This window comes from Lytechinus variegatus, chromosome 7 (assembly GCF_018143015.1).
Source record: "Lytechinus variegatus isolate NC3 chromosome 7, Lvar_3.0, whole genome shotgun sequence".
Lineage (NCBI taxonomy): Eukaryota > Metazoa > Echinodermata > Echinoidea > Temnopleuroida > Toxopneustidae > Lytechinus > Lytechinus variegatus.
The window spans coordinates 13,544,580-13,570,923 of NC_054746.1; the positions used below are offsets into that span (position 1 = coordinate 13,544,580).

The 26,344-nt window shown below is 34.9% G+C and overlaps 1 protein-coding gene across 1 annotated transcript; it reads left to right on the forward strand.

Moving 5' to 3' along the window:
* The first annotated feature begins 1,430 nt into the window (after window positions 1-1,430).
* On the forward strand, window positions 1,431-26,090 carry LOC121418483 (vacuolar protein sorting-associated protein 54-like). Its single transcript, XM_041612389.1, has 26 exons — window positions 1,431-2,250; window positions 3,746-4,023; window positions 5,113-5,203; window positions 6,130-6,161; window positions 7,017-7,124; window positions 7,876-8,018; window positions 8,920-9,019; window positions 9,755-9,897; window positions 10,475-10,598; window positions 11,104-11,211; window positions 11,604-11,662; window positions 12,075-12,171; window positions 12,371-12,570; window positions 13,039-13,171; window positions 13,897-14,028; window positions 14,558-14,607; window positions 15,189-15,268; window positions 15,859-15,897; window positions 18,231-18,297; window positions 18,955-19,060; window positions 19,520-19,607; window positions 20,279-20,400; window positions 20,986-21,066; window positions 21,767-21,874; window positions 23,008-23,102; window positions 24,661-26,090. Exons 1-26 carry the CDS (start codon window positions 1,611-1,613, stop codon window positions 24,761-24,763), a joined length of 3,327 nt encoding a protein of 1,108 aa, XP_041468323.1. The 5' UTR covers window positions 1,431-1,610; the 3' UTR covers window positions 24,764-26,090.
* Window positions 26,091-26,344: the final 254 nt, after the last annotated feature.

Here is a 26,344-nt window from a genome sequence, read left to right on the forward strand (position 1 = left end):
CGTTCTCAATTTCGTTCGGCGTGGCTGTGCGAAAACTTGCTTTAATCAGATTATGGAGTATGAAAGTTCAACAAGCGTGAATGAGTATGAACAATTTCATATTTGGACTTTGAACATCGAAAGGTAGTGGAGCCGAACAAAAAAAATGAGTGGGATAAAATTAATGAGTATATTACAGTTATGAATTTAGATTGTGGCTTGTGTTTCTATAGTTCTAGCAGTTTAAATTTGCATAGCGAATTCTTCGGTCGTCCTTCACAAGCATTTCCCCCGTTTATTGAATTAAACTATTATATTTCAAAGCAAACAGTCCTTGTCAGGGTTCTGTGAGGTATGTCAAGTTTTCGAAACTATCAAACATTATATTCATTTGTTCAAAATATATATTTTTTTTAAAGAGACGCATCCTGTTGAAAAAAAATGAAATTAGATTAAATACGTAAATTATTGTGTTTTACGTATATGCAACTAACCGTTTTGGTTAGCTTGCCTCTTCCACGAACAATTTGTCTCGCGGGTTATATACTCTGTCAATATGGAATTTGCTAGTGACGAAGATATGAATTAATTCATGGAAATCTGTAGAACCTGAAGAGCGAACTCACATTCAACTAAAACAACAACAACAACAACAACAAAAACAAACAACAACGTCCATGGTATGTTTGCAGTTCCTGTTATTTCCTTATTCAATTTGCTTTATTATGTTGTCTCTTCATAATCTTTATGTTGTAAATCGGAAACGAAACTAGTTGAATGAAGCCTAGATGATGAATAAATAGATTGATGAACTTGCTTAATTAATTAAATAATCAATAGATGAATAAATGACTAAAATTCTAAATAATGAATAATTAAATACATAAGTAGATAAATAGATCACAAAGAACATTTATTTTTCAATTTGGGGGCAATTTGTAAATAAAATATGAATGGTACAGATTTTTTAACAGACCAAACTATTATTAGTAAATACAAATGCCATGTTTTTGTGGGAAAAAATGTCATATATGGATGAAGAATGCTCAAATTTTTATCCGAAACCCCAGATCGGCTGTCTATTAAAACTTGAAAAAGTGGTTGACTGCTTTGGAACAGTTTGCCATGAAAAAACAAAATACTAAAATTAAGACTGTCCGTCAATGAGGCAGTGCACTAGGCTTAAAGATCATTATTTGTGATATATGATTTTTGCTTTGAAGGTAGAGTACAATCAAATTGATAATTCACATTTTACTGATTGGCAATAAAATCGACAATGTCAAACAAAATAAATCGTATATAATATTTGTTTAATCAATTTATATTATTTCTAAATATTCATTTATTTTAATATTTAATTTCAAAATTTATATTAATAAAAAAGAAATACATAAAATAGTATAACTCACATCAAACATGTTTTGCCAATTTGATATATCGTTACGATCTATTTGTGTATAAATTGTCATAGACAGCTGTTACGTGGACAGGTACGACGTCTTCTATGCCAGAGATACGCCTGTGAAAAATGATTTTAGTTTGCAGGAAACAATAGTCCACCTTGTTTCATGGATCAGAATAGTTAGCCATCATCTTTTCATATAGTATCTGGAGTATTCTACACGAAAATGAGCTCCGGGCGTCGCTCAATTCCTTCGTCCAGATCACATCCGTCATTCACTTCCACTGGCTACTCGCTGGGCCTGGGGTCTCACTCGTCCAGCAGCGATGGGGAGGCGCCGGGGAGGCGAAAGGAGGCTACCGGCGCGAGAAACAGACGACAAGCGGGCCTGTCAACAACAGAGCAGAATTTACCGTCAAGCGTGAGAAATACTTCAAATAGTGAAATTGAGCAAGTGTGTGGAAGAATCAATGACAAATTATCAGTTAATGATGTAATGAGTAGATCGTCTAGCGACCATTCCATATCAAAACTTCATCATCATGATCATGAAATCAAAGCGTCATATTCCACACAGCAGCAGACGCATGAACGTTTAAGTCAAGGAAATGAAAGAACTACAATGATGGCAAGAACAAGTAAAAATCCAAAGATTATACCTTGGCGGAAATGTGCATTATGCAGTATTGCATTCAGAACTCAAACAGATTTTCTCAAACATTTACGGGATAAACATTGCGCCAAGGAGGGCGGTTCATTTGTTTGCCGTTATGGACTTCATGGTGTTTGCCCAACATTGCCTGTGGATGGAGTGAGTGATGTAGATTATGAATATCATGTTGCAAAGGACCATATGATGGATGAAGGTAATTCACATCACTTTGTAGGGAATAATTTTGCAAAACAGCCATTTTTGCCCAAATTATTAAAGTCATAAAAGAAAAGCTCTCAGCTACCTCTATAATCTGCTGTCCTTTTTACTACAAATTTGACCAGGCATTTTTTGTGTAGCGGTCTTTAAAAAGAGAGGAGTAAATGGTGATGCAATACCAGGAAAATTATTTCTTGTTCTTATTACTGTTTTAAGGTGTGGTAGAGACTAGACTCGATATTCTGCAATGTGGCTTGTCCCTTTTCATCTACTGTATATGGCAGAATACATGTACATGCATTTGCTAATGAAATAACCCAGGGAACTCCCGCCCGCGCCCAGGATCGTACATGCAATTTGGCATACTCACCTGACAAGCTTGAAGTATGGTCAAAATAATTCTCCGAATAAATAGTTAAAACAGAAATCAAGCACTTACCACGATTATATGGATGATGGTCTAACGAGTGGCAGTTTTTCTGACATCTGGGCACAGACTGGAACCTCAAAAAACGAAAAGTTCTCTCCTACCCCCGTCTCGATTGGCCATTTTTGTTATGAATTGTTCCCTGGGTTACTAATGAAATTGCCTTGTTTATAAAGCCACTAGTGATTCATGCCAGCAGAATGACTATTTTTCATTGAGTCAGTGGTGTTCAAGGATAAAATCCTTGCAACGGCAAGGTACTGTAAAAAAGTAAGGAATACTTGTTTAAACCTGTAGAAAAAATTTGCAGGGGTGTATGTGGTTGGGAAATTGGGATTTTCATCAATTGAATTACAGGTACTTGAACAATTCTGACATACCAGGTAATAAAGATATAACATTTTGCTTGATAGAACTTTTACGTATCTTGTAAAAGATTTTAAAACCAAGAGAGCTCTGGCCCGCGAGTCCACCGTGCATTTAGACATAGACACGGGACTGGGATAGATTGAGGTCTCTATAACTTACTAAAAATAATGTGAAAACAGAAATTATGCACTTACCACGATTATATGGATGTGGGTCTATCATGTGACAGCATCCTGACATCGAGGCACAGACTGGAACCTCAAAAAGAAAAAAAAGTTCTGTCGTGATGCCTCTCCTTCTATCCCAGTCTTGATCAGCCATTTTGTTATGATAATATGAATTTTGAAAGAAGGAGAGGTACATCGCGATAGAACTTTTCAGTTTTTGAGGTTCCAGTCTGTGCCTCGATGTCTGACGATAGACCTTCATCCGTATAATCGTAGTAAGTGCATAATTTCTGTTTTCACATTTTTAGTTATTGAGATCCCAATCTACCCCAGTCCTGTGTCTATGTCTAAATTCATGGTGGACTCCTGGGTACTCTTGGGTTAGTAAAAGATGAAAGCATTAATTTCTACATTATTTATGATTATTATTTACAGCCATTGCTAAAAACTATATGACATTGTATGTGATTGACAAATAACAATGATCAATAACTTTTTCTCATTGTGTTTTGAATAACACCTTCCAGCTTTAGCAAACAGGTTAAAATCTGCAGCTCATAGCGACGCCCCTTCTACGACAGTACCTCCCTCAGTGGTCAGTGTTGAACAAAAATGGACACCCCTGTCATCTGTGGTCAACTTACCTGCTGTCTTGAATGATCCTAGAAAGGTCAAAAGGGAAACAGATTTCTTCACAAAGACATGGGGTGAAGGCTTTGTGGATCAGAGTGAAATTCCCTCCTCTCCGTATGTCCCTCGCATTTCAAGAATTCACTTTGAGAAATATCTCAGGCAGGTGGCATATGTAAGTATGCATTTATCTATATATCTTGCCAAAATTTACAAAAATAGTAAGAATAATGTCTCTCTACAAGGACGCTGTTGGGTTTTTCAAGCTTAACGATGATAGAGGTGTTTAAACAGTTTTGAAGAAAAAACTTTTAAAAGAAATATGCATCAAATTCCTTGCATTTTATAGTATTGTTTGAAATCACTCGATTTGAATAGAATATTTGATACACCATTCATACCTGTGTTAACAAGCCTGCTCAAATATTTTATGTTAACAGGGTTTGATAAAAAAAAAAATCATCTTTGGGCAATGTGCCATACCCGAAGCATCTCTTCCTGTCACAGAGATTCTTCTGCTGAGAAACACTGTAAACAAATTAGAGACAGTGTAACAAAAAGCACAAATTTCTTGAGGATAGAGGTCACCTTCCTCTCTCATTGAATTAGGTAATAATGCTGATGCACATTCTTTTATGCTGGTTGAGAGAAAAAGTTGAGATATACAAGTACATCTCTTCCAGCTATATTCAAATTCAAGCAGGATTTTGGAGGCTTTGTGAAAGTCCATGTGTTAAAGATAAATTCAAGTTCTGGTAATGATCTCAAAATGACTTTTTACAGAATCTAATACAATGACCACCCAAGTGTCTGTATGAATAAAAAATATGTTCCAAAGGATTCTGGAAGAAATTGTGTAATTGCTGAGAAAAAATAAGCGCGGATTCGGTCACTTCCGTCTGGTCTTTATTCCAGCAATAATAATACACTGTCCTACATGTGCCTATCTGTGTTGGTGATCTTCAGTGTGAACATTTGGAGCGTAGATTTCAAGATTTCACAAAGTTCAGTTTATGTAACTGTACCAGATCTAGATCCTTGATGATATACTGACAATTAAGCCTGGTTTTACAGACTTTCTCATGAAATCAGTGTTTACTGCAACTACTGGCATTTCTCTTTAACTAAAAGTGGGGAATTGTCATCAATAATATGATAGTTGGATCTCTGTTCTTGTCTAGATTTGTTTTTGTTTTTTTAGTTTTATTTATTATTGAATTTTTATACTTTGATCTCTATGTTTTGCTCTCTCTATCTCTTGTAGAAACTACAGCAACAGAGAAGACCATCAGCAGTCAGTACATCATCACAAAGCGATGATGATCAGAGCTCAAGTCTTGCCAGTGGAAGTCGAGGTTAGAAAAAAAAAATTTCCTCTGTTTTTGTTCCTTTATCATTGCATATCACTGTATATTTGAGTATCTGAAAAACATTTTTGTTATAACATTCAGAAACAATGTATTACTAATTATTTCAAATGAAGTTCTCAATTCTGCTTTGCTTGCAAAATGCTCCACATTTGGAAGATTGGAATTTAGATGAAACTCAATATGTAATTCACATTTTTGAAAATCTACCATTGCCTTGGTCATGGTCTAAATGCAAAAGCGATATTAAGTAATGTTTATGATTATGAAATATTTTACCCTAAATTGTAATATTTTTGTTTTTTCACCTGTAAAACCAAAACATGTGTTTTAACTCAGTCACTGATGTCACCATTTTAATAAATGGTAGATATGACAGCTAACACAATATTTGAAAGAACAAAAAATACCCTTTTTGAAGAATAGGATTTGATTTTTTGCTCATACTTATACCCCTTTCCTAAACCCCATTAAAATGAATTAGGCGGCTAATAGCAGCATAATTTGGTCGTAAAATTGGAGGAGGACAAGAGTTATCCGCATTACTCTGATGCTGCTATTATCCGCATAATAGCAGCATCGGGACAAGATTTTGAGTTTATGAACGCATTTCCAAATAATGCGGATAATTGCCATGGTGCGGTCACAAGGTCACCCTTTTCCAACACAACCGCATCGGAGGGGGCGTGTCCAGTTGTCATGGCGATTATCCGCCTTTTTCAGGACGGGAACTCGTAGAAATAATGCGGCTTATTTTCGGAGTTTATGAACGCAATTTTTATTGAATTATCCGCATTACTCTTAGGCGGCTAATTGGAGGATAGGTTTATGAAAAGGGTATAACATACTGGAACAACGTCAATTGTATACTATCTGCAGTTACTGGAATGGTCTTTCTTTTGCTTTCTACACAGATTCAACACCTGAACTGCAGCAGGTACCAAAAGTAAGAGAAATATTTCACTATTTCTATTTTGGTTTAAACAGAACTGTTTTTAGCAAGTACCAGTCATTGTTGTTCTCAAATTACAGTAAATAGATGAGCTTTTATCTGCATAGACATTTGGCTTCAAAAGTTTGAATAGAAAGATCTCTTTCCATACATGTAGATACTTCATTTATTAGTCCATTTTGCTCAAACTGTTAATGTTCAGTTGCAAATGCCTTGGGTTGCTGAAAACATCATGTTATTAGATCAGTTGTCCAGAGCTCCATTTCATGACAAATTTAATCTTAATTCATAATCAAATGCTCTGTGTATGGTACATTTAACTGTTCTGTATTGATTTTTTTTATATTAGGCCTGCATTGTACCATGAGGGATACTTGTAATAGTGTTTACAAATATTTGACATTTTATGTTACTATAACTAACCGAAGTGGTACTGTGGTTAAGTGAGTACATAAACGTACATCATTTGAAGAGAAGCTAAAAGATACATGTAGATTTTATTCAGACCCGATCGTTACTATTGACAAATTTTCAGTCAATGACAATTTCCCTTGTTTCCTCATACTCTTTTTTTTGTGTGTGTGTTCATTCTAGTGTGTGAGTGTTGAATCTTTAGATATCCATATTTATTTTGTATGATATTTTTATTGTGACTCAGAAACTAAATGAATTGAATTGAATAGTAACAGTGCTTTTTAGCAAATTAGACTTATTAATTTTTGTGGTAATTTTCATTAACTGACAAATTTTATTTCATAGAAACCTTAGTGAAATGGGGCCGATAACAATCTTGAAAGTTTAGATAAATATCAGTACTATATCCATGACAATATTTTTATTTCATTACAGATGTTTTTCAGGAGTGAATTTGCCCTTGAAAATCAAGAGACATTTGAAGCTGTTTTACCTTGGTCACAGTTCAAAGGTCAGCAGTCTTCAAAACTCCTTCAAGAAAAGGTGAATTAAAATATGGAATGCAACAATTTAATTTTGATGTTATGATTAATTGTGGATGTCCTGTCTTTTTTGTAAAAATTATGGTGAATAGTTGTATATTTGTGTAGATTTGTCTTGTGTATATCCATATTGACCACAAAAAAAAGCACAAAAGTCTTTTTTCAGTCATGTCATTCTCTACTTGTATCATTTTTGCAATATTTTGTCATTTTTTTTCATTAGATTGTTGTGTACATTTGATATACATGTACATGTATGTATTAGGCCTAAACATGTGGAAATATACATGTATTTCAATATGCATGTACAGGTATCTGTAAGTGTACATAAGGCTCTGGAATATGTGATATAGAAGAGTAAATCGAGAGTCACATGACACATTTAATAATGTTTGCGATGAGGTTTGTAAATCACATATTTAATGCTCATTCAGTTCAGTTTTATTTATGTCTGAGAATTGCATTAACAAACAAAATTTTGAAATAATTGGGGTTTTTTTTAGTAACATAAATCATTAGTAAACCATTAGATAAGGAAATACAACAGTTTGTTTTTATAAAAGATATTTTGTCACATTTTACCTCCATTTTCTTGACATATTTTGTAGAGGATTAGATAAATCGAGACTTTGAAATAATTTTTTTTTAAAGAAATCTCAGCAAATTTTCAATCCTTCTCCAAATTAATAGTAGGCATAGGCACATAAAATAATTTCTAGTTGTTAACACGATTTTCTCACAATTTTTTCCAGTTAAGCCACTATCTTGACATAGTAGAGGTTCAGATAGCTCGTCAGATCTCTATGCGTTCTAATGCCTTCTTCAGTGCAATGGCATCACATGACAAGCTTCAAGAGGACCTGGTAGCAACGACAAAAGCAGTACATGAACTCAGGTGGGAAGTTATTATCATTAAGAAATTGTTTACGGGGGGGAGTGTTGTTGGTAAAAGTTTATATTGCTGCTAGATACAGCATTGAATTTTACTGCAAAAGTCTATGAATTAATTGTAACTGTAAGGTTTGCACGAAATATGCAGCTTGCTTGGCTGCATAAGAGAATGAGGAAAACCATTCGGCAAAACAAAAAGAAATTACTTGTGGACCTTTCATCAAAGTGGAGAGAATGGTCGACTAGAGATTCAAAATCACAACCTCACGGTCATGAATCCAGTGCTTAAACCTCTACACCCTGTGACACTTAGTCGTTGGTACATTGTAGTTCACTCTGATGAATACAGTTTGTTTATTTTTTGTTTTTTGCTTTTTTATTCTAATGGCGCGGCTTCTCAGATCATGTACGATTTGCATTATACATACATGCCTTACCTTTTCCTAACCCTATGTATTCTACCTATTCAACCTTGACCTCCATGAACTGTATAGACCACAACATATGTTATTTAAACATATGTTTTCTTCTATTCATAAAACGCTAACCACATTTTGTTATTTCACCAATAAAAAATGGGGAAGGAGGGATGTTAACTGAAAATGAAACTTTGCATAAAAAATTGTAAGGAATTAAGGCACCCATTCGGGTTTAATTTGTTGCCATTCCAATTGAATCAGTTTCATTTATCTTTAGCACATGTAATTTAATGATTCTCAGACTAGGTATTCATATTGTCATGTGGTGTATATATAATAATATTAATCGCCAAGAAATACTTTGCTTTCAAGTCACAGCATTTATAAAATACAATGTGAATATTACCATGTAGCATGATACATTAGCATGAATGGAGTTGATGTTATTGATGTATTTCTTTTCATTGATTGGATGTCTCATTACAGGGAAAAACTCAATAACATTGACCAAGTATTAGCTAAAGGCTCACTTGAAGTGATAAGGTTAAAGGTATCAAGAGTCAACTATGTCAAAGTATACAACAAGGTAAGTATTCATTTTGATGAAGAACAGATTCCTTTCATTCATAAATTCCCTAACTAAACTCCAAAAAGGTCAAGAATTAATAAGTTTCATTGGTCATATTTTTTGGGATAGTATCCCCAGCAACACCTGTTCATGTCCTACAGTACAATTATTCAAAACAAACTAAAAATGTATTCGTTTCTCTGACATTTTTGTTGTATATTGAAAGCTCTTTGGAGCAGAAATATTCTTTGTTACTTTATATGGTCAACTTCTTTGGGCATGGTAATGTAGAAAAGTGCTATATAAACGATAAAATGTATCATGTATCATGATTTTTCTTAGTGTCAATTATTTTTCTGGATTTTTACTCCACACAAAGCTTAGTATTAAAGCTATTCATAGTCTTAAATAAAAAATGATATTTACTTTAATTGATAATAAACAATTGTTCATAATGGAATCAACTACCTATCATATGTGCCAACTTTCATCGCAGAAACATTCATGTCCAAAACCAAACTGATTATTCCTTTCTCAAGGGTTAAATTGTATATTATGCTCGAGAGAATTTCTAGTAATCATGTATACATCATGCATTCTTGAGGCACTACTAGCACCAAAAAGTGGACTTGTGTGCAATAGAAGTAGCTGCTATTATTATTATCTTATTGATCACAATTGAAAATGGAATGATAGTACAGAGTTTTAGGTGACTGCTTTTCATTTGTTTTCCTACCGGTATTCTTTTTGCAGTTAAAATTGATGGCGACTGTGCACCAAACACAACCCACCATTCAACTGCTACTGTCCAACTCAGAGTTTGTGGGAGCCCTAGATCTTATATCCACTACACATGAGATCCTGACACAGGAGCTAGCTGGCATTCAGAGCTTCAGGTATGTTTCTTTTTCCATGCATTGCTGAAAAATATCAAAACCTGTATGTAAAACTAGCCACAGGCAGCCAGGAGAAAAAAAGCTTCTTTTTTTCTTTTTTTTCATTGGGTTTTCATGATTTAGCTATGACAAATCACAGATAACTTTAAAAAAAAAAAATTCAGAACATTATAAGGTTTTTTAACTTTGTGGGATTTCAAGTTTGATGTTTGAACCATGATTTAGATTGCCTTTCCTAGCCTTTCCTTGCTTCCATATCTTTGTTTGAAAAATAAAATGATTGAAATCACATTAATTGATAGCACGATACCTTGTGAGATTCATCTCAGTACCGGCTTCATTTGATAAAAAAAGATCAACACCTTACTTGAATTCACCCAAATATTTCAATCTTCTCTGCCATTTAAGCATGGGGAGAGAGCCCAGTATTATACAAGAACCATAAAGTTACAACAAAATTTTTGATACGTAGAGTAGCCCAGACTTGTACCGTGGCTCAAGTCAAACCAGAGTTCTGAAAAGGGGCCGTAGATGGTAGAATTAAAGTAATTTTATAACAATAATCAATTCTTTTCAGGCATCTGAGTTCTCAGCTAATAGAGATGGAGAAGCTAATTGATAAGATGCTTTCAGAGGAGTTCACAAGGTTTACCTGTCAAGACCTCAATCGACCTTTAGATGACCCTGTACCAACTCAAGAAGTAGGCCTTCACATTTTTTAAAATAAATTTATTTACATTCTCAATAACAGAAAATGCAGAAATATACATAAGATGCACAAGTAAAACATTGTCACAACATGTCTTTCTTATTTCAAATACTATCGATTAAATATTGGAAACCACAAATAAGTATAAACCATGCTTTGAACCTATATGAGATTTTTGTTGATAAAAAACAGGTCCATGTCTTATAGGGTTTGTGAGTTTTCATTAAAACATTCCACTGTATGCATTCAGAGAAACACCTTTCTGAACAGTGAAAAATGTGAGAAGGTATTTCCGTGACATAATTTTGTTCTCATGTGTGGTTGCTTATTGTATTATTGCTTGCATTTATATCTGTTAGAATAATTGAAAAATATCTTTAAGAAGAATATTCAGTGAATTATTCTTGAATTGAGTAATAGTTATTTAGAGTTTTCGGTAGTTTGTTTTAAGAAGAATTCAAGCAGTCATCAATTGCTAATTCTCTTCCTTTTGTTAGGATAAGTTGTCATCAGTGATTTTGGGCATGATGAGGCAAAGGAAATTCAGCTTCCTGGATGCTTACAGAGAAGAAACAAATGGTGCGATCAAGGCAGCTATTAAACAGGTATTGATCTCAACATCCATTCATTTTCAACCATTGTCATTTAGCCGAATCTTAATCAGAATTATTTTTGAAGATTTGAGGATATGCGGGGTTTTAAACAATAAACAAAACTATGTTTTACCTTGGTTACTTTTGCTTCCAACTGGTAACTTCTTCAGCTGAAGTTAGTCACCTCATACATTTAAGAAATGTGATCATTTTTTCAACCAGTCTTTCCTACTTTAGAACATAGTTTGTTCCAGCATTTTTGTATTATGATTGAATACAATTTTGATAATCATTGTGTTTTTAATGTTATTACTGTAATTAATGTGCAAACAAAAAAATATTGTTTTAGTAACTCTGATAATTAACATTCGGTGCATTTTTTTTCTTCTATTTTTTCGATCCAGACTGTTGTAGAATCTGTAGCCGAGGCTGACAATGCAGAGAATGAATTAACCCCGTCCAGGTAAGTAAATTATGTGTCATCTAATGAATTATGGGATTCATAACCAATTGAGTGGTATTGTTGACTGTAAGAAATGGTATATTCCTTTCATTTGCATCATTTGAATACAGACCCATCTTATTCTTCATCCCTTCTTCCATTGCTTTTTCAAAAAACCAGCCTAAATAATTAATTCAACCTGATTTTTTTCTTCTGAACAGTATTTTGATTTTAACTTTCTTATCTTGTCTCTTTATGTCATTTTCTTGATACTCTTTACACCTGTTATATTCTTAATTCTCAGCCATGTTCTGTTGCTATCCCAATAAACTACTCTGATCTTGATCTTGATATTGGTGTTTAATCTCATTTAAAAAAAAATCACCAAATGTATTCGTTGGTTCTCAACATATCTTAAACATTTTGCTTGCAGTTTATCAGAACAGATGAGACTTCTGAATTTCTCCCAGTGGTTGGATCTCTTCAACAAGGTCTTCATGAATCTCATGATACTGCTGACGAGAATAGAGGTAATATTATATTCCTACTGTTTGTATTTCCACTTCTTTTAACTTGTAATCAGAATCAGACCTCTTGTAATTTGTGTATGTGTAAGCATGGGATAAGGGATGTTCTAAGGTATGGGAATTCATATCTTGTGGGAATTCATAGCACTTGAAATAATTGCAATGACATCATCTAATGATTCACTTCTCTTTGTCACTGTAGTACACACACAGCATCATGCGAAAACTGGTCAACATGGCTGCCGGAAAGACCAATGATGAAGGGAAGAAGATTGAGAATGGGTCAAACGAGGGTCATAGAGAGATGAATGGTATCAGATCTAGTCCGGTACAGTCGGAGGATCACGATAGTGACGACGAAAGACTGGCAGAGATTGAACAATGTATGGAAGCTGAGGAAATGTGAGTAAAATATTTGACATTTCATGAAAATTACTTTCAATGCAGTGATTAAAACCGTAAAAAATGATTTCTTTTTTTAGAAAAAGGGATTGATTTTGTGAAGTTCATTGTGAGGCATTACATCCTTGTTCCATATTATGGCCAGGTATGAGTGCAGGATAAATGTAATACTGGAAAATAGGAAAAGTCAACTTCATATGTATAAATAAAGATGCTTTGAAAGCTGCATATTAAGAGCTTTTTATTAATTCAATAGAATAATGTGATGGAACTTACATTCTAACTCACAGGAACTTTAATGGGCCATTTCACAAAACATGTAGTCAGTGATTTTGACAGGCAACTCTTGTATGCTACTGAAATCCTTGCATCTGATTGGATCAGAACAAATTAGTCAGTGAAAACCAATGACAAAGTGTTTCAAGGAACACTCCCTGATGTAATGTTTTGTATTCATGTTGATTGCAGCCTACCTCAAGGCGACTTTCTCATCGCACCCAATGAGCATCAGAGATTGATGGCTGGATTACACGACCTGATGGGATCGGTATGTGACTACATGCATGATCGCTGTCTCAAACTACTCATAGCCAGAGGAAAGGTATGTTTCTTTTCTGTTTCTGTTTATGGTAACTCCCATAGGAACTCGGCAGGACAGCATTTTTTTGCTGGTAAACGCCAAGCTGGTATATAACCAGTTACCTAGGAAACAGTTTATGTCTAGGTTAATCAGTCATAATGGCTGACCTTACAGATGACAGATATTTACTTTTGTGCCTTTTTTGTCAAAGTGGAGACAGTGGCAGAGTAGGGATTTGAGCTCACAACCTTGCAATTATGAGTCTAATGCTGTAACCACTGGACCACACGACCTGGGAAATTTGTCTCACTTCATAATATTCCCAAGAAAATTGTTATGTAATTGTTGTGAAGCAACATTAAATGTGAAGCTTCTATAATGAAAGCATCATGCAGATGATAGGTCATTTATTTCTAGTTTTATTTACATTGGGTAACATTGTCAGTAACATAACTGCTTTCCACACTGGCCCCGCCTGCAGAACATACAAATTGTTACAATTACATTAGTAGTATTTGCATAATCAATAGCACACAATAAATGTATATACATATAGAATAGTCCAATGAATTTTTTTTTATTGTTTAATACGTTCTTAACAATAACAAAACATTGTGGGGGATTATATGTATTGAAAACGATCATAAGGCTTATATTAGAGATACCATTGCTTAACTGTTTGTAGTTTGTCTTATTGTACATGAGTGAATACATTTACACTTTTTTTTCTGATTTTTTTTTTGTAGGATGGTTTCTTGGAGAGACTGAGTTCCAGCGAGTTCTTGACACTATCTAGAACCATCAAGGTCTTTGTTAGTAACTGTGAAGAGATTTGTGGTAGGAGGAGTACGTCACTCATTGGTGGTCTACAGAATCAGGTATGGAGAGATCACATTTATTACTGGATTCCTGATTTGAAAATCATGATTGGAATCACAATTACAATCATGATTAGAATTAGAATTATGACTAGGATCAAAATTAATATCTTAAGTACTAAAATTAAACTGATTAGAATCAAGATTAAAATCAAATTTTTCATCAGGATGAGCATCAAGATGAAAATCAAGATTAGAATCATGAAATATGGTTTCCACATATTTCTCAGCACTATCAATGACAGAAGTAATTTTATTACAGTATGTTTGATACAATATGATGAAAAATGTTTACTATGAAATCCACTATGTGCTAGAGCATAATGGCCTTTGAGTTTATTGCCGTTTTCAACCACCTTTTTGCCGAGTATTTTTAATTAGACTTGTGTCCTTCTCTGTCTTGAAACTACTACATTCATAAGAGCATTCACTTTAGTTTCATAGTTTTGAAATGACACTGTGTTTGATATGTTGTTAATGAAATTTGTAGTTCATGAAAGCCCGTTTTCTCTCTGTTTATCCCTTTCAGGCAGTCAAGTTTGTCAGTAGGTTCCACGATGAAAGGAAGACTAAGCTTAGGTAAGAAGAATTCATAAATTCTGATGTTTTGTTTGATATAAATGATTATTGGACAAAGATACAAGCATAAAGGCACATTATCGTTAGTGTTCACATGGTATTATTAGACACCATTTGGATTTCATTCACCCAGAGTAGAACAAGATTTATGACCAGTAGACATTGTGTAATTCAACTGGAATTTGCCTTGTAAAGTGTTTGTGTCACTTTCCCTGGCCTGACATTTGCCAGAGCTTAATCAGGCATTGTTGAAGAATATTCACTGGTACACCAAGTTGGCTTCCCCCCCAAAGAAGTCTCTATTATAGTTGTCTCCAATGTTTTTCACAAAGTCTGCGATCATCAAATAATAGCCCACTCCCCATGGAAGCTGACACCCTTATGAATTTAATGGTAATGACATGTAGTAGCTATAGATACATCCATTTGAGACTTTATTTGACTTTCCCCCTCATGTGATCTGGTAATTTATATTTCTTTGTGGGGGGGAGAAAAAATATGAGTTTCACATATCTTTTAGTCTACTTCCTTTTGGTCTATTATTATTATCATTCCATATATGATTTATTTCTATCTCCCAGTCTGATTCTAGATAGTGAGAGATGGAAACAGGCTGAGGTACCAGCTGAACTTCAGGATCTTCTGTCTGCATTCTCAGACGGTATGTAGCATTGTCTTTATTAGTGGCGTAAACAGATTGTATTATTTTCAATAAACTACCTTCATTTATAATTTGCAAAGTATTCTCTTACAGGCTAATAACTTACTATAATCGGCTTAGTAACTACACCACATATTAATATCTATGGAGCACTCATTAACAACCCTGTGCCCCTTCCCCCACTTCAAAGTAACTCGCACTAAAATCAATGAATAAAGAAAGGTCCTTATCTTTTTTTTTTCTTTATGACCTTCTTTCACTGTTATTGCATGACTGTATTCACTGTTATTATTTATTAAAGATATTTGTTGACTTGAGGTGGGAACATGTTACTCAATCGAAAAGTGAATTGAGTTAGTATGATTTTGGTATTACAGTAGAAATTAAATATAATATTCCCCATTATGAAAATAGAGATATGTACAACTAGAAAAAAATACCATGTTGATAAAAATGTTACGAATATAACATCAAAGTATACTTAATGCAATTAATTCATATTCCATATCAGTCTCAATATGTGATAGTGTTATCCTTTCACTGGGTATACCATCATTTTATTAAAATTTTGTTTGAATTTCTTCACAAAGGTACAATATCCCTGGATCTCTTAGCCAAGACAGATTTAGGTAAGGTTGGACACCTCATTCATCCCATTACATTTCCAATTTCTTTTTATCTTTCCAGTTCTCCTTAAATTAAGTGATTTTGTCATGGTAATGGTGGCAGTAGACTTTATTCTAGGAAGAAAAAAAGAATGTATTGAATATGTTGTTTCTGGCAAAGAGAAATTTTGAAAAGCATGTTTGCACAGTCGGGTTCCTATGACTAAATCTAATTGGTACTATTGGTGGGAAAGAAAATGATTGAGCAATGTTTAATCGTTTTGTTTAGTTTTACAAGTTATATGTTTTCTGGGTTGGCAATGATTTTGTTGTGGGTTTTTTTTTTTTGCAAATGACTCAAGAGTAATAAATTTACGAATGTTTTCATGTTTTTTGTACAATCCCTACAAATTACATTGGTAAATCAGGGCTCGACACTAGCGGCGGTCCGACGGTCCCAGACCGGTAAAAATCGCTGTCGGGCCAGTAGATTTTCAGAAATTTGAAGATTTACTGGTCCGACATGACCAGTAAAAAATATCATTGTCGGGCCAGTAATTTTTCCAAAAATAGCAAGATTTAAGGGTCCGACATGACCAGTAATAAAAATCATTGTTGGGCCAATAACTTTTCCAGAAATGGTCAAATTCACAGCAAACCATTTCCCCCCGTTAAATTCTGCATTTCACACACAGAATACACACAGAATGAATCGCACGTAAGTGGTACTAGAGTACTATACAGCATGCATACAGTGTACATGTAGTCTGCCACACAAACCACATGCTAAATTCTCCACTGCACTGGCCGCACGAACGAAGCCTGGCTAAACTCTGGCAGAAATCTCTCACATAACTGTCAAAATCCAAGGTTCATACTCATGAAAGGCTCTTATAATGTCCATATTTCCTAAAAATTGGAGCAACTCTGTCATTTGTAAGCAGTAAAAGGAGAAATTTTCACTTCTGTTTTGGTTCAAACAGATCGGGTTTCGGGTGATATCGTCTGAATACATAATAGCCCCACATATGCATTTATGTGTGTGTTGATACACTAATGGTATCTGCGAATTTCTTTCCTAGCTATTTTAAATGAGAAAAGAAACTGATAAATTATTTATAATAATTTTAGCTTTCTTCCTATCTTTCTTTCCTTCTTAATCTTTCTTTGTTTCTTCCCTCAATTTTTTTTGTTACTGTCTTTCTCTTTTAATTTCCCTTGTTTTCTTTAATTCATTTTTTCTTTCTATCCTTTTATAAAATATTTTCTCTATTTCCTTTTTCTCTCTCTTTCTTTCTGATATTTTCTTTCTTTAGTTTTTGAGTCCATCCATCCTATATTCATCTCTTCTCTTCCTTTCTTTCTTTCCTTCCTTCTTTTTACCCCTTTCTTCATTCTTTGTTACTTTCTTTCTTTGTTTCTTCCATCCATCATTTATTTACCCTTTCTGTTTTTATTTCTTTTCTCAGCCCTTTCTTTCTTACATTCGTTCCTTCCTTTCTTCTATCTGTCTTGTTCTTTCCTTTTTCCCTTTATTAATTATATCATTTTACCTTTCCTTTCTTTTTTTTGACTGCTTGCTTCCTTTCTCTCCTTTATTCTTTCATTCCTTCCTTTCTTTGTTTCTCGGTCTTTCTTTTTTTTCTTCCTTTCATCTATTCTTTTATCTTTTCTTTTTTTTTATAATTTGCTTGCTTCTTTCCTTCCCTTCCTTACTTTATTTATTTCTTTCCTTCTATCTATCATTTTACCTTTCCTTCATTTCTTCCTTCCTTCCTTCTTTCAATCCTTCCTTCCTTTTGTCCGTCTTTCCATCACTCCTTTTACCCTTTCTTTTTTATTGCTTGCTTCATTTCCTTCCTTAATTTCTTTTTTTTCTTTTCTTTCTTTCTTTCTTTCTTATATTTGTTCCTTCTTTATTCCTTCCTTTCCTTCTTTAGTTCTTTTTTTCTTCCTTCACATCTATCCTTTCATTACCTTTTTTTCTTCCTTTCTTTCTTTCTTTCTATCTTTCTTTCTTTCTTTCTTCGTTTCTGTTTTTCTTCGTTGCTGTCTTGCTTTCTTTTTGTCCTTCATTTTCCTTCATTTTTTTTTTGTGGGGGGGGTAACGAAAGGCTAGAAAAATAAACTTGCGCCTTTTCTTAATGTTTTCTTTATTTTTGGGACCAGTAGATTTTAGGTTCGGACCAGTAAAAATTTGAAAAACTGGGTATCTACTGGTCCGACATGAATAGGTTGGACCAGTAGAAAAAATGGGTTAGTGTGGAGCCCTCGGTAAATGATGGGCTCACTACAAGAATCAAAGGAGTCCTTTCTTGTCGTTTCATCATAGAAACTCTTTATTGTTTTATTCACAGGTAACGGTGGGGAAAGAAAACCATTGGACTGTGTGCAGATCAATGGCAGCAAATATGCAGTAGTTGGGTATGTACACAATCATATATACAGTTATACTTGCACAAGTCAACCTTCCGTCACTCATTTGCCGATAACATTGTGGTAATTTTTTAGACCCCAGTTGGGTGTTTCATAAAGCTGTTTGTAAGTTAGGGTGACTTTACGAACGACTGGTGAACCTTTCTTGTGGTAAATGGAATTCACCATTCAATGTTCATTGGCAATGGTTTGTCGTGTAAGAAAGGTTCACCAGTCGTTCTTAAAGTCGCTCTTAACTTACGAACAGCTTTATGAAACACCCCCTAGATTATGCGAAACGTGTGGAATGTACCTCTTTGAAACTGAATTTCTGCTGAGTTGAACTGGTTGTCTGTGGTCCCAAAAGATCTTAACTCGGACAAAGTTACTTGTACTTAGTATCTAGGTACTTTGTTGAGTCTATCATTGATGCCTAAAGTCAAAGTAAGGCAAACATAAAACTAATTGAATATAGTGTCACATTGTCTATGTTGCAAAGATGACAAATGTATCACATCATATGGCATGGAAGGATATTTAGAATGACATCACTGATATCAAACATTGTTTTATTTGAATGTTATGAAAACATTTCAAGTATATATTCTAGAAGATACACTCGGTTGGCTTAAATTGATACACTGTTGTTATTATTTCAATTTTTAGGACTGTTATGTTACTGCTTAAGATGGTAGCTGAGTATTGTCAGTGTGTGAAGGACATGCCTACAGCTACTATGGATCTTCTTACAAGACTCTTGGAACTCTTACAGGTAAGAGTTTTTTTCATTTTCACTGACAACTGTTGTGAGCTACTGAAATCCTTGCATCTGATGGGCTCAAAACATATTGGTTTGTGGCAATCATTGACAAGGTGTTTCATGAAACCTTCCCCCGTTATCTGTCTCTGTTTAATAAATTACATACATTGTCAATCGGTGAAAATATTGTAATTCTATTTTCAAAGACAAATAGACTGTTGTTTCACCTGTAGTGTTACATTGTAGTAATACAATATTAATCAGTTTATGCATTCAAGTGCAGTTAAGTGTGGATTCGCTGTGGTCGGATGGTCCAACTTTTGTCTTCCAACAATAGAGTTGTGGGGTTTGAAACTCAGCCATGATGTGAAGATATTATGTTTATGCAAATCAAAGTATATTACATTGTTAAAAACAGTCAGTTAAGATAATGTATGGTTAATTCATTGGTGATCATTTTTTTCATTTTAGATGTTCAACTCACGTTCTTGCCAACTCATTCTGGGTGCTGGGGCTCTTCAACTTGTAGGGCTCAAGACAATTACTACAAAAAACTTGGGTAAATATACTCATTATTTGATTGATATATTTCAATAATATTTGTATTTCTTGTGCTTGTTTTTTAGCTTGTGCTTTGGAAAGTTAGTGATTATGTATGAATAGTATTATGATCATGGCCCTGTTGCGGAATCAGTCACATATTGTACTGGTTAAGTTTCCTCGGTGTTTTACACTGACAGGCTTCAATTAATCAGAACTTAATGGCATGTCTGGAACCTCAAAGGAGTAACAACAGTGTAGAATAGGTGTGATCCTTTTATCTTTCTTGAGTAAGGTACTATGCGAGTGTCCAAGCAGCGATCATCCTATTGGTCATGGACCATCGCAACTCTGTTATAAATAATCTACTTTCTATTTTCCTATTCTGTTTTCCCCAATATTCAGCAATTGAAAATAAGATGATGCCTTTATGACTCCAAAAGAAAAAAAATGTTTTCAATATTTCACCATATTCCTCCCCTTTGAATATCCTTCAAAATCCATGTGAAGCTTTTGTGTCATATTTATTGACTATCTCTACTTTAAACATGAATCAAACTTTGTTGTTGTTTTTTTCACAATAATCCAGCATTTTCATACCTTTAAAAATTTATATGTGAATCTTTTTTAGACTGTTACTACTTTGAACATGAACAATCAAACTTTTTATTTTCTTTTTTTTGTGCACAGCTCTGACATCTCGATGTTTGCAGCTGGTTGCATTGTACATTCCTATCGTCAAGGATTTCTTCACAGAAAGGCTATCTGTGAAGCAACAGAACCTGCTCAAGAGCTTTGATAAAATACTCAAGGTATTATTTACTTGATCCTACTTTTGATTTTCATGAGTTGGAAAGGGAAGAAAAATATATGTCTAGATTGCTCAGGAAATCAGTATTTCAAAACCAGCAGAGCTCCTGACTCGCTGGCACAGCCCAAATTGAATGTTAAAGCACTCATCAAACAATCCGAATAATAATCACATATTACACAATTATTGTTTACTGAAAATGCCTCTCGACCCTCATCCATTTAAACTTATCTGGTTTTAAAAATGAGCTGTGAATGATATTGGGAGTAAAATAATTGTGATAAACTTGGCTAGTAAGACAGTATCTTTAGGTTTAGTGTATGAACAGCTAATGCATTTTTGAGTTGTTTGGATAGCTTCTGTACATTCAAGGGATAAATTCTTGTGTTCATTGGAAAAAAAGCCTCACATTTGAACAGATAGGAAAGACTGGAAGGGGCCATTTGATGTGGTGTGACTCCATAACAGGTAGTAGATACATGTATTGTAGCTGCAAGTTGTGAGCATGAAGTCTTGGTTTTCTAACGAATGAAATATGCCACGGTTATTCATCAATGTGATATTTTATCTTACATATTTTGATCAGGATTATAATGACCATGTCCAGGAGATCTCGAGCAAGCTTGTAGCCATCATGGATGATTCCTTCAGATCATGTTTATCACAGGTAATGTTTTAAATGCTGTAGTTACTTCATCGCAATCAAACACAATTAGCAAAGGTATGTTGGGGATGTTAGGGGAATTTCCTCCTTTGTTTTAACTTACATTCAAATATACCTTTGCTATTCTCTGGTTGGTTTAAGTAAATTGTAACTGTCCAAATACTAATGCATTCATCTAATTTCTGCAATACGGAGGTTTCTATCAATAAATATTTTCGCATTTAATTAGAAACGACTCAATTGAACCACAGAAGATCATATTCATCATATTTTGAATTCCTTCATTTAGAAGGGTGCATCAGTCGTTTGGGTTGCCCATTTGTAGGTATGAAGAACTGGGTCACGTAGCGTTTTATGAAGCTTAACAATTTTCCATAAGTTTGCTTTTATGGTTGATTAGTATACATAATAATCTATGAGATGAATCATACGAATCAGCCTCATTGAGCAATCACAAAATGCTTTGATTTAGGGCCCTGCTTATGAATGGAAACCTACCAGCTAGGTTCAATGTGGGCTTCCTTCGATCTGATTAATTTTTAGGTCGAGGAAACTGATGGAATAATTTGCAATATCTTATTTCAAGAACTTATGGACCAAATTTCATTTAACTCCCTGATCGAGTCCAAACTTGATAGGCCAGAGTACAAAATCTCTTTTGTGGTATTCACTTGAAATGTTTTTTTCTTCCTCTGTTATCTAGTGGGAGGTGAAAGCTCCAGTACCTTCATCCTGCTTCCGAGAGATCTGTAAACGAATCAAGAAGCTCTATGAGGCCATCGCTGACCTACTACCATCAGAACAAGTCAAGGTAGGTCTTCTTCTAACACCAGGCTTATATTTATTTTTCTGAACATCCTTATCTGTAGGTTAATGCTATGCATGTTGACGTCACAAGTATTAGCTGATGATATTTCTGAAGTCTGTATTCTCACTACCATTGTGATATGGAAGAATATGAAGCTGATCGATCCAAACAAATGCATGGGTCCCATTTCTCAGTAATAAAAATGAAAATAGTTACATTTATATAGCGCTTATTACATTCTGTTTCTAAGCGCTTTACATTGCAATTATTATTACCCCAGTCATTGGATCCTGGCATGCGTGCACAGAATGTATGCACTTTCTCCACTCCCTGGGAAGCATTCCAACAAGAGTGCTAAGTCTCAATTACTAGCCATACTGCATAGGCTTACTATGTCTTTATTATATTTGTCTTTGCTTTTCTAGTAAGGGTGTGTTCAATGTTGATTTTCAAATTTAAACAGCAACATGAATCATGAATGAAAATTCCAAAACACCGAACACAAACACGATCAGCGGTGCACCGTTCAGTAACGAAAATATAGAGCAGTTTATATGTTGATCGTCTTTAAATTTCCCGCTTTCATGAGCACAGCTTTAGTGCGCACTTTGGCCCATCACAAGAAAGGTCAGTTCTGGCACCTGTTTGATGTAGCCTTCCACTGTGAGAGCAAATTTAAAGACGTTTCAAAACGCAATTATGTTCAATGTCGCATTCACGATGCTCAAGGTCGTAAATTTGAGCTGATCGCGTTAACAAACGCATCTCTATAGACATTTAAATTTTCCTCCGAATCATGATTTGATTTACGACCGGGAATGGAGGACATGGAACACATTTCTCATAATATCAGCATTTTGTAACACGTTCTCAGACACGTTTCATGTTGCCATTTAAATTTGGAAACTGACATTGAACACACCCCAAGTGTAATAAATATTACATGGATTTTGTATACATTAGAGAGTTAACCGAGAACGTATGTGCCGTTTGAATGTGTAGGTACTCTAGGATTGCATTTTAATCAGTCCATGATGTATTGACCCTTCGTCCTTTTCCCCTCTACATCATGCTTTTTGCATAATGTGATTATAGTCATTGTGATGGAGTATGTTTCTCTGTGACCTTTTCTGCAGGTGTTGTTCACCCGACTCAATGCATCATTCAAGACGAGGCTCAAAGACCAGCTTATACATCTCAATGTTCACAATGACGGAGGGCCAAAACAAGGGTGAATATACACTGATTGAGTTCGGCCGCTGCTTTTTAAGCTAAATACCTGATAGAGCACACAGTGCCTTTATGAGAAAGTCTGTAACCCTATAGTTCATACTTGTAGATCTAGCTCATCTACCTACAGCTAACTATCTGAAATCATGAAAACTAAACCGAAAAAACTATCACACTGATGATCACCAATGCTGAGGAAGTGACACAACATTTACTCCTGCAACAATTGCTCTGGTCCTTATATCTCAGAAGGCATGGGGTTTGAGTTCTATTTCTGTTTATGGTAACTCCCATAGGAACTCAGCAGGACAGCATTTTGCTGGTAAATGCCAAGCTGGTATATAACCAATAACCTAGGAAACATTTTTATGTCTAGGTTAATCAGTCATAGTGGCTGACCTTACAGATGACAGATATTACTCTCGGGCCTTTTTATCAAAGTGGAGACAATGCAGAGTGAGGATTTTAACTCACAACCTTGCGATTATGAGTCCAATGCTCTAACCAATGGACCACATGACCCGTAGTTAGGACTGGAATAGAGATTTGAAATGACCCAAAACCTGGTGGGAATGCCATGCTTGTTTTGTCCATTTCTCTATATCCACACTTATTCTCTTACACATTTTATACCAGAATCATTTGGCAGAAATTTTTCAGCAAAGCAAAGAAACTCTTAGGTGGTCATTTCATTGGATTCCGTTGAACTCATTTTTAGGTTGTTACCGCAACTGTCCTTTATGTTTAATGCTTATTTTGTGAAACAGCAGGCCCAATAGATCAAATATAAAAATATAGTAGTAATAGGAATAGTGATGATAATAAATGGATTTATATGGCTTTTGTGAAACGTACCTTGGCAGCTTCAAAAATGGTTCTAAACAAAAGGCTTATTATAAGTACAAATATTGTGAAGCACCTGACTAAAATCACAGAACTGTTCTTTCTTTGGAAGTCGACATGCAGTTGGATGAAAGCAAAACCAAGAAACGATACAAACAGAATTTATTTATGATGTGGGAAGTGAGGAGGCTATACAGCAAGATTAGTCACAAGATTCCCTTTGCAGATGACAAGCTTAGCGTGCATCCATATTGGCTGTGAAGGGGAAAACCCCGTTTCAGTCCCAGGAGCAAATGGCTTCCATCTTTATATTTGATCTAGGTTAACTGCCTATTTCATCTGATTTTATTTTTTTCTTAGGAAATGTGTGTCACTTTTCATCATATTTTGATGGAAAGCAGCAGGTCCAACGGATAAGATATAAAAACATAATAACAATGATAAAAGGATATATATAGCTTTTTGTGCTTTGATTGAGATGATAGACGTTGCTTTTGCCAGCATCAATTGACATAAATTGCGACATTCATAGCATTCAGTGAGGAGTGGAAAGGCATGAGGTATGCCTTTTTTGTCCTAAAGTCGTAGAAAATTAATATTTTATTCAAAGGATCATGGGAATTTTGGAATTGTATTTATTTCAAAAAGGTGTGAAATCCTTACATATATTAAGCTTTTATTTTCTAACCTTTTTTGGTCTCTTTTGTCTACCATAGGTTAGTGACCTCTGACCTTGTCTTCTACACAGAGTTCATACAGTCTTTGGACGGTCTTGGAGAGATAGTGGATAACATGGATGATATATGGTCATGGAGGTAGCGCCTTCAATCCTCGTAGCCACCTTGAAAAAAAACCATCTCTCCCCCCACATTTCCAGGGTAGTTCTTCTGAAGTAAAACATTAATATCTGTCTTGGGATGGACTGAATCTAGCGATATATAATTGTGATTTGGAGCCTGTATGTGAGTCATGTAACAGTATTAGCAGTAGCAGTAGAATTATGTTCACTTGGTTTACAAGCAGTGGGTCTACTTTTCAGATTACCCATAACATACAAACAGCTTTATGAAACACCCTACTGGCCAGATATCTTGCATGATTGCAAGAATATCTCTTATATGCTGCCAATAAGTTCAAATAAAAGATTGGCTTTTTGACAAAGAAATGTAGATACAGCATTTGCCAAAAGGCTGACATCCCTGGATAGCTCTGCAAGGTTGACTTTATTAAAAATCTATCGCCGAACCTCAAAAAGGTCTGGTGTGGGGGTGGGGGATAGAATTACACTGCCCGGGAAGCGGGTGTGTTCCCAGGGCCCTGTAGGATTAGTAGATCTTCTTCAATCATTGGCTTTTGCAATGTGTGCTCCCTTTGAATTATCTTACTATGCCAACAGTAGCTTCACCGTTACTTGTGATCTAATGGAGTGGTTGCAGCACACACCTTGCATTGGGATGAAAGAATTGCCAATGAATTCCCCTATGACTGCTTGATCTCTTTTTAGAGGTAGGATATTCCATTCCCCTCTCTTCTTAAATGCCCTGATTGAACCAAACTCAGAGATGCCACGTCCCTAGGCTTTTGCCTGACTTCAGGCCTGACGACTCTGCATTTCAGGCTTTTTGAGGTTTGATATTGCATATTTTATAAGGAGTGTTAACATGTATTGACTTCTTTTCAGTCACAGTGAGTCAAGCTGTCTGGCAACCCATAGAACTTAAAATGCATTCATATTACATTAGAATAATCCTACTAGCCAGTACCCAGCATGTGCTAGGTTTCAGGACAAAGCAACATTTTATCAGTCATGTTATGAATATTCATGGCATGAATCTTGTATCTAATGAATATTCATATACATGAATCTTACACTGCTATTTATCAGTATTGGTATGGTGATGAATCTATGCTATATCATCTGCTATACAATTATTTATCTCCACATAGAGTGATGATCAACTGCATACATGTAGATAGGTATTATTTATATTGTATAGTATATAGACAGCATTACCATGTGCAAAATTAGGAAATATGTATATTGGATTTGATCTATAATAATAGCAGGGCCCGCTTGGAGAACAGTTTTTCGTAACTGAAGTGGCTACCCCAGGTAAATATGCCAATATTATTGTTATCTGAACAGGGGCCCGTTGCAGAAAGAGTTGCGTTTAAACGCAAGTAAAAAAATCAATCGCAAGTCCCAAATGCGCGCTGTTGATTGGTTGAAAATCAAGTTGCGCATGATTTTTAGAGTTGCGATTGATTGCAACTCTTTCTGCAATGGGCCCCTGAAAGTATAGAGTTAAGTTATTCTAATAAATCATACTCCTTGAAATGTTGAACCACAACTGAGGGATTGAATTGGTTGGTAGAAGAGTAATATAAAAGCTGAATTAA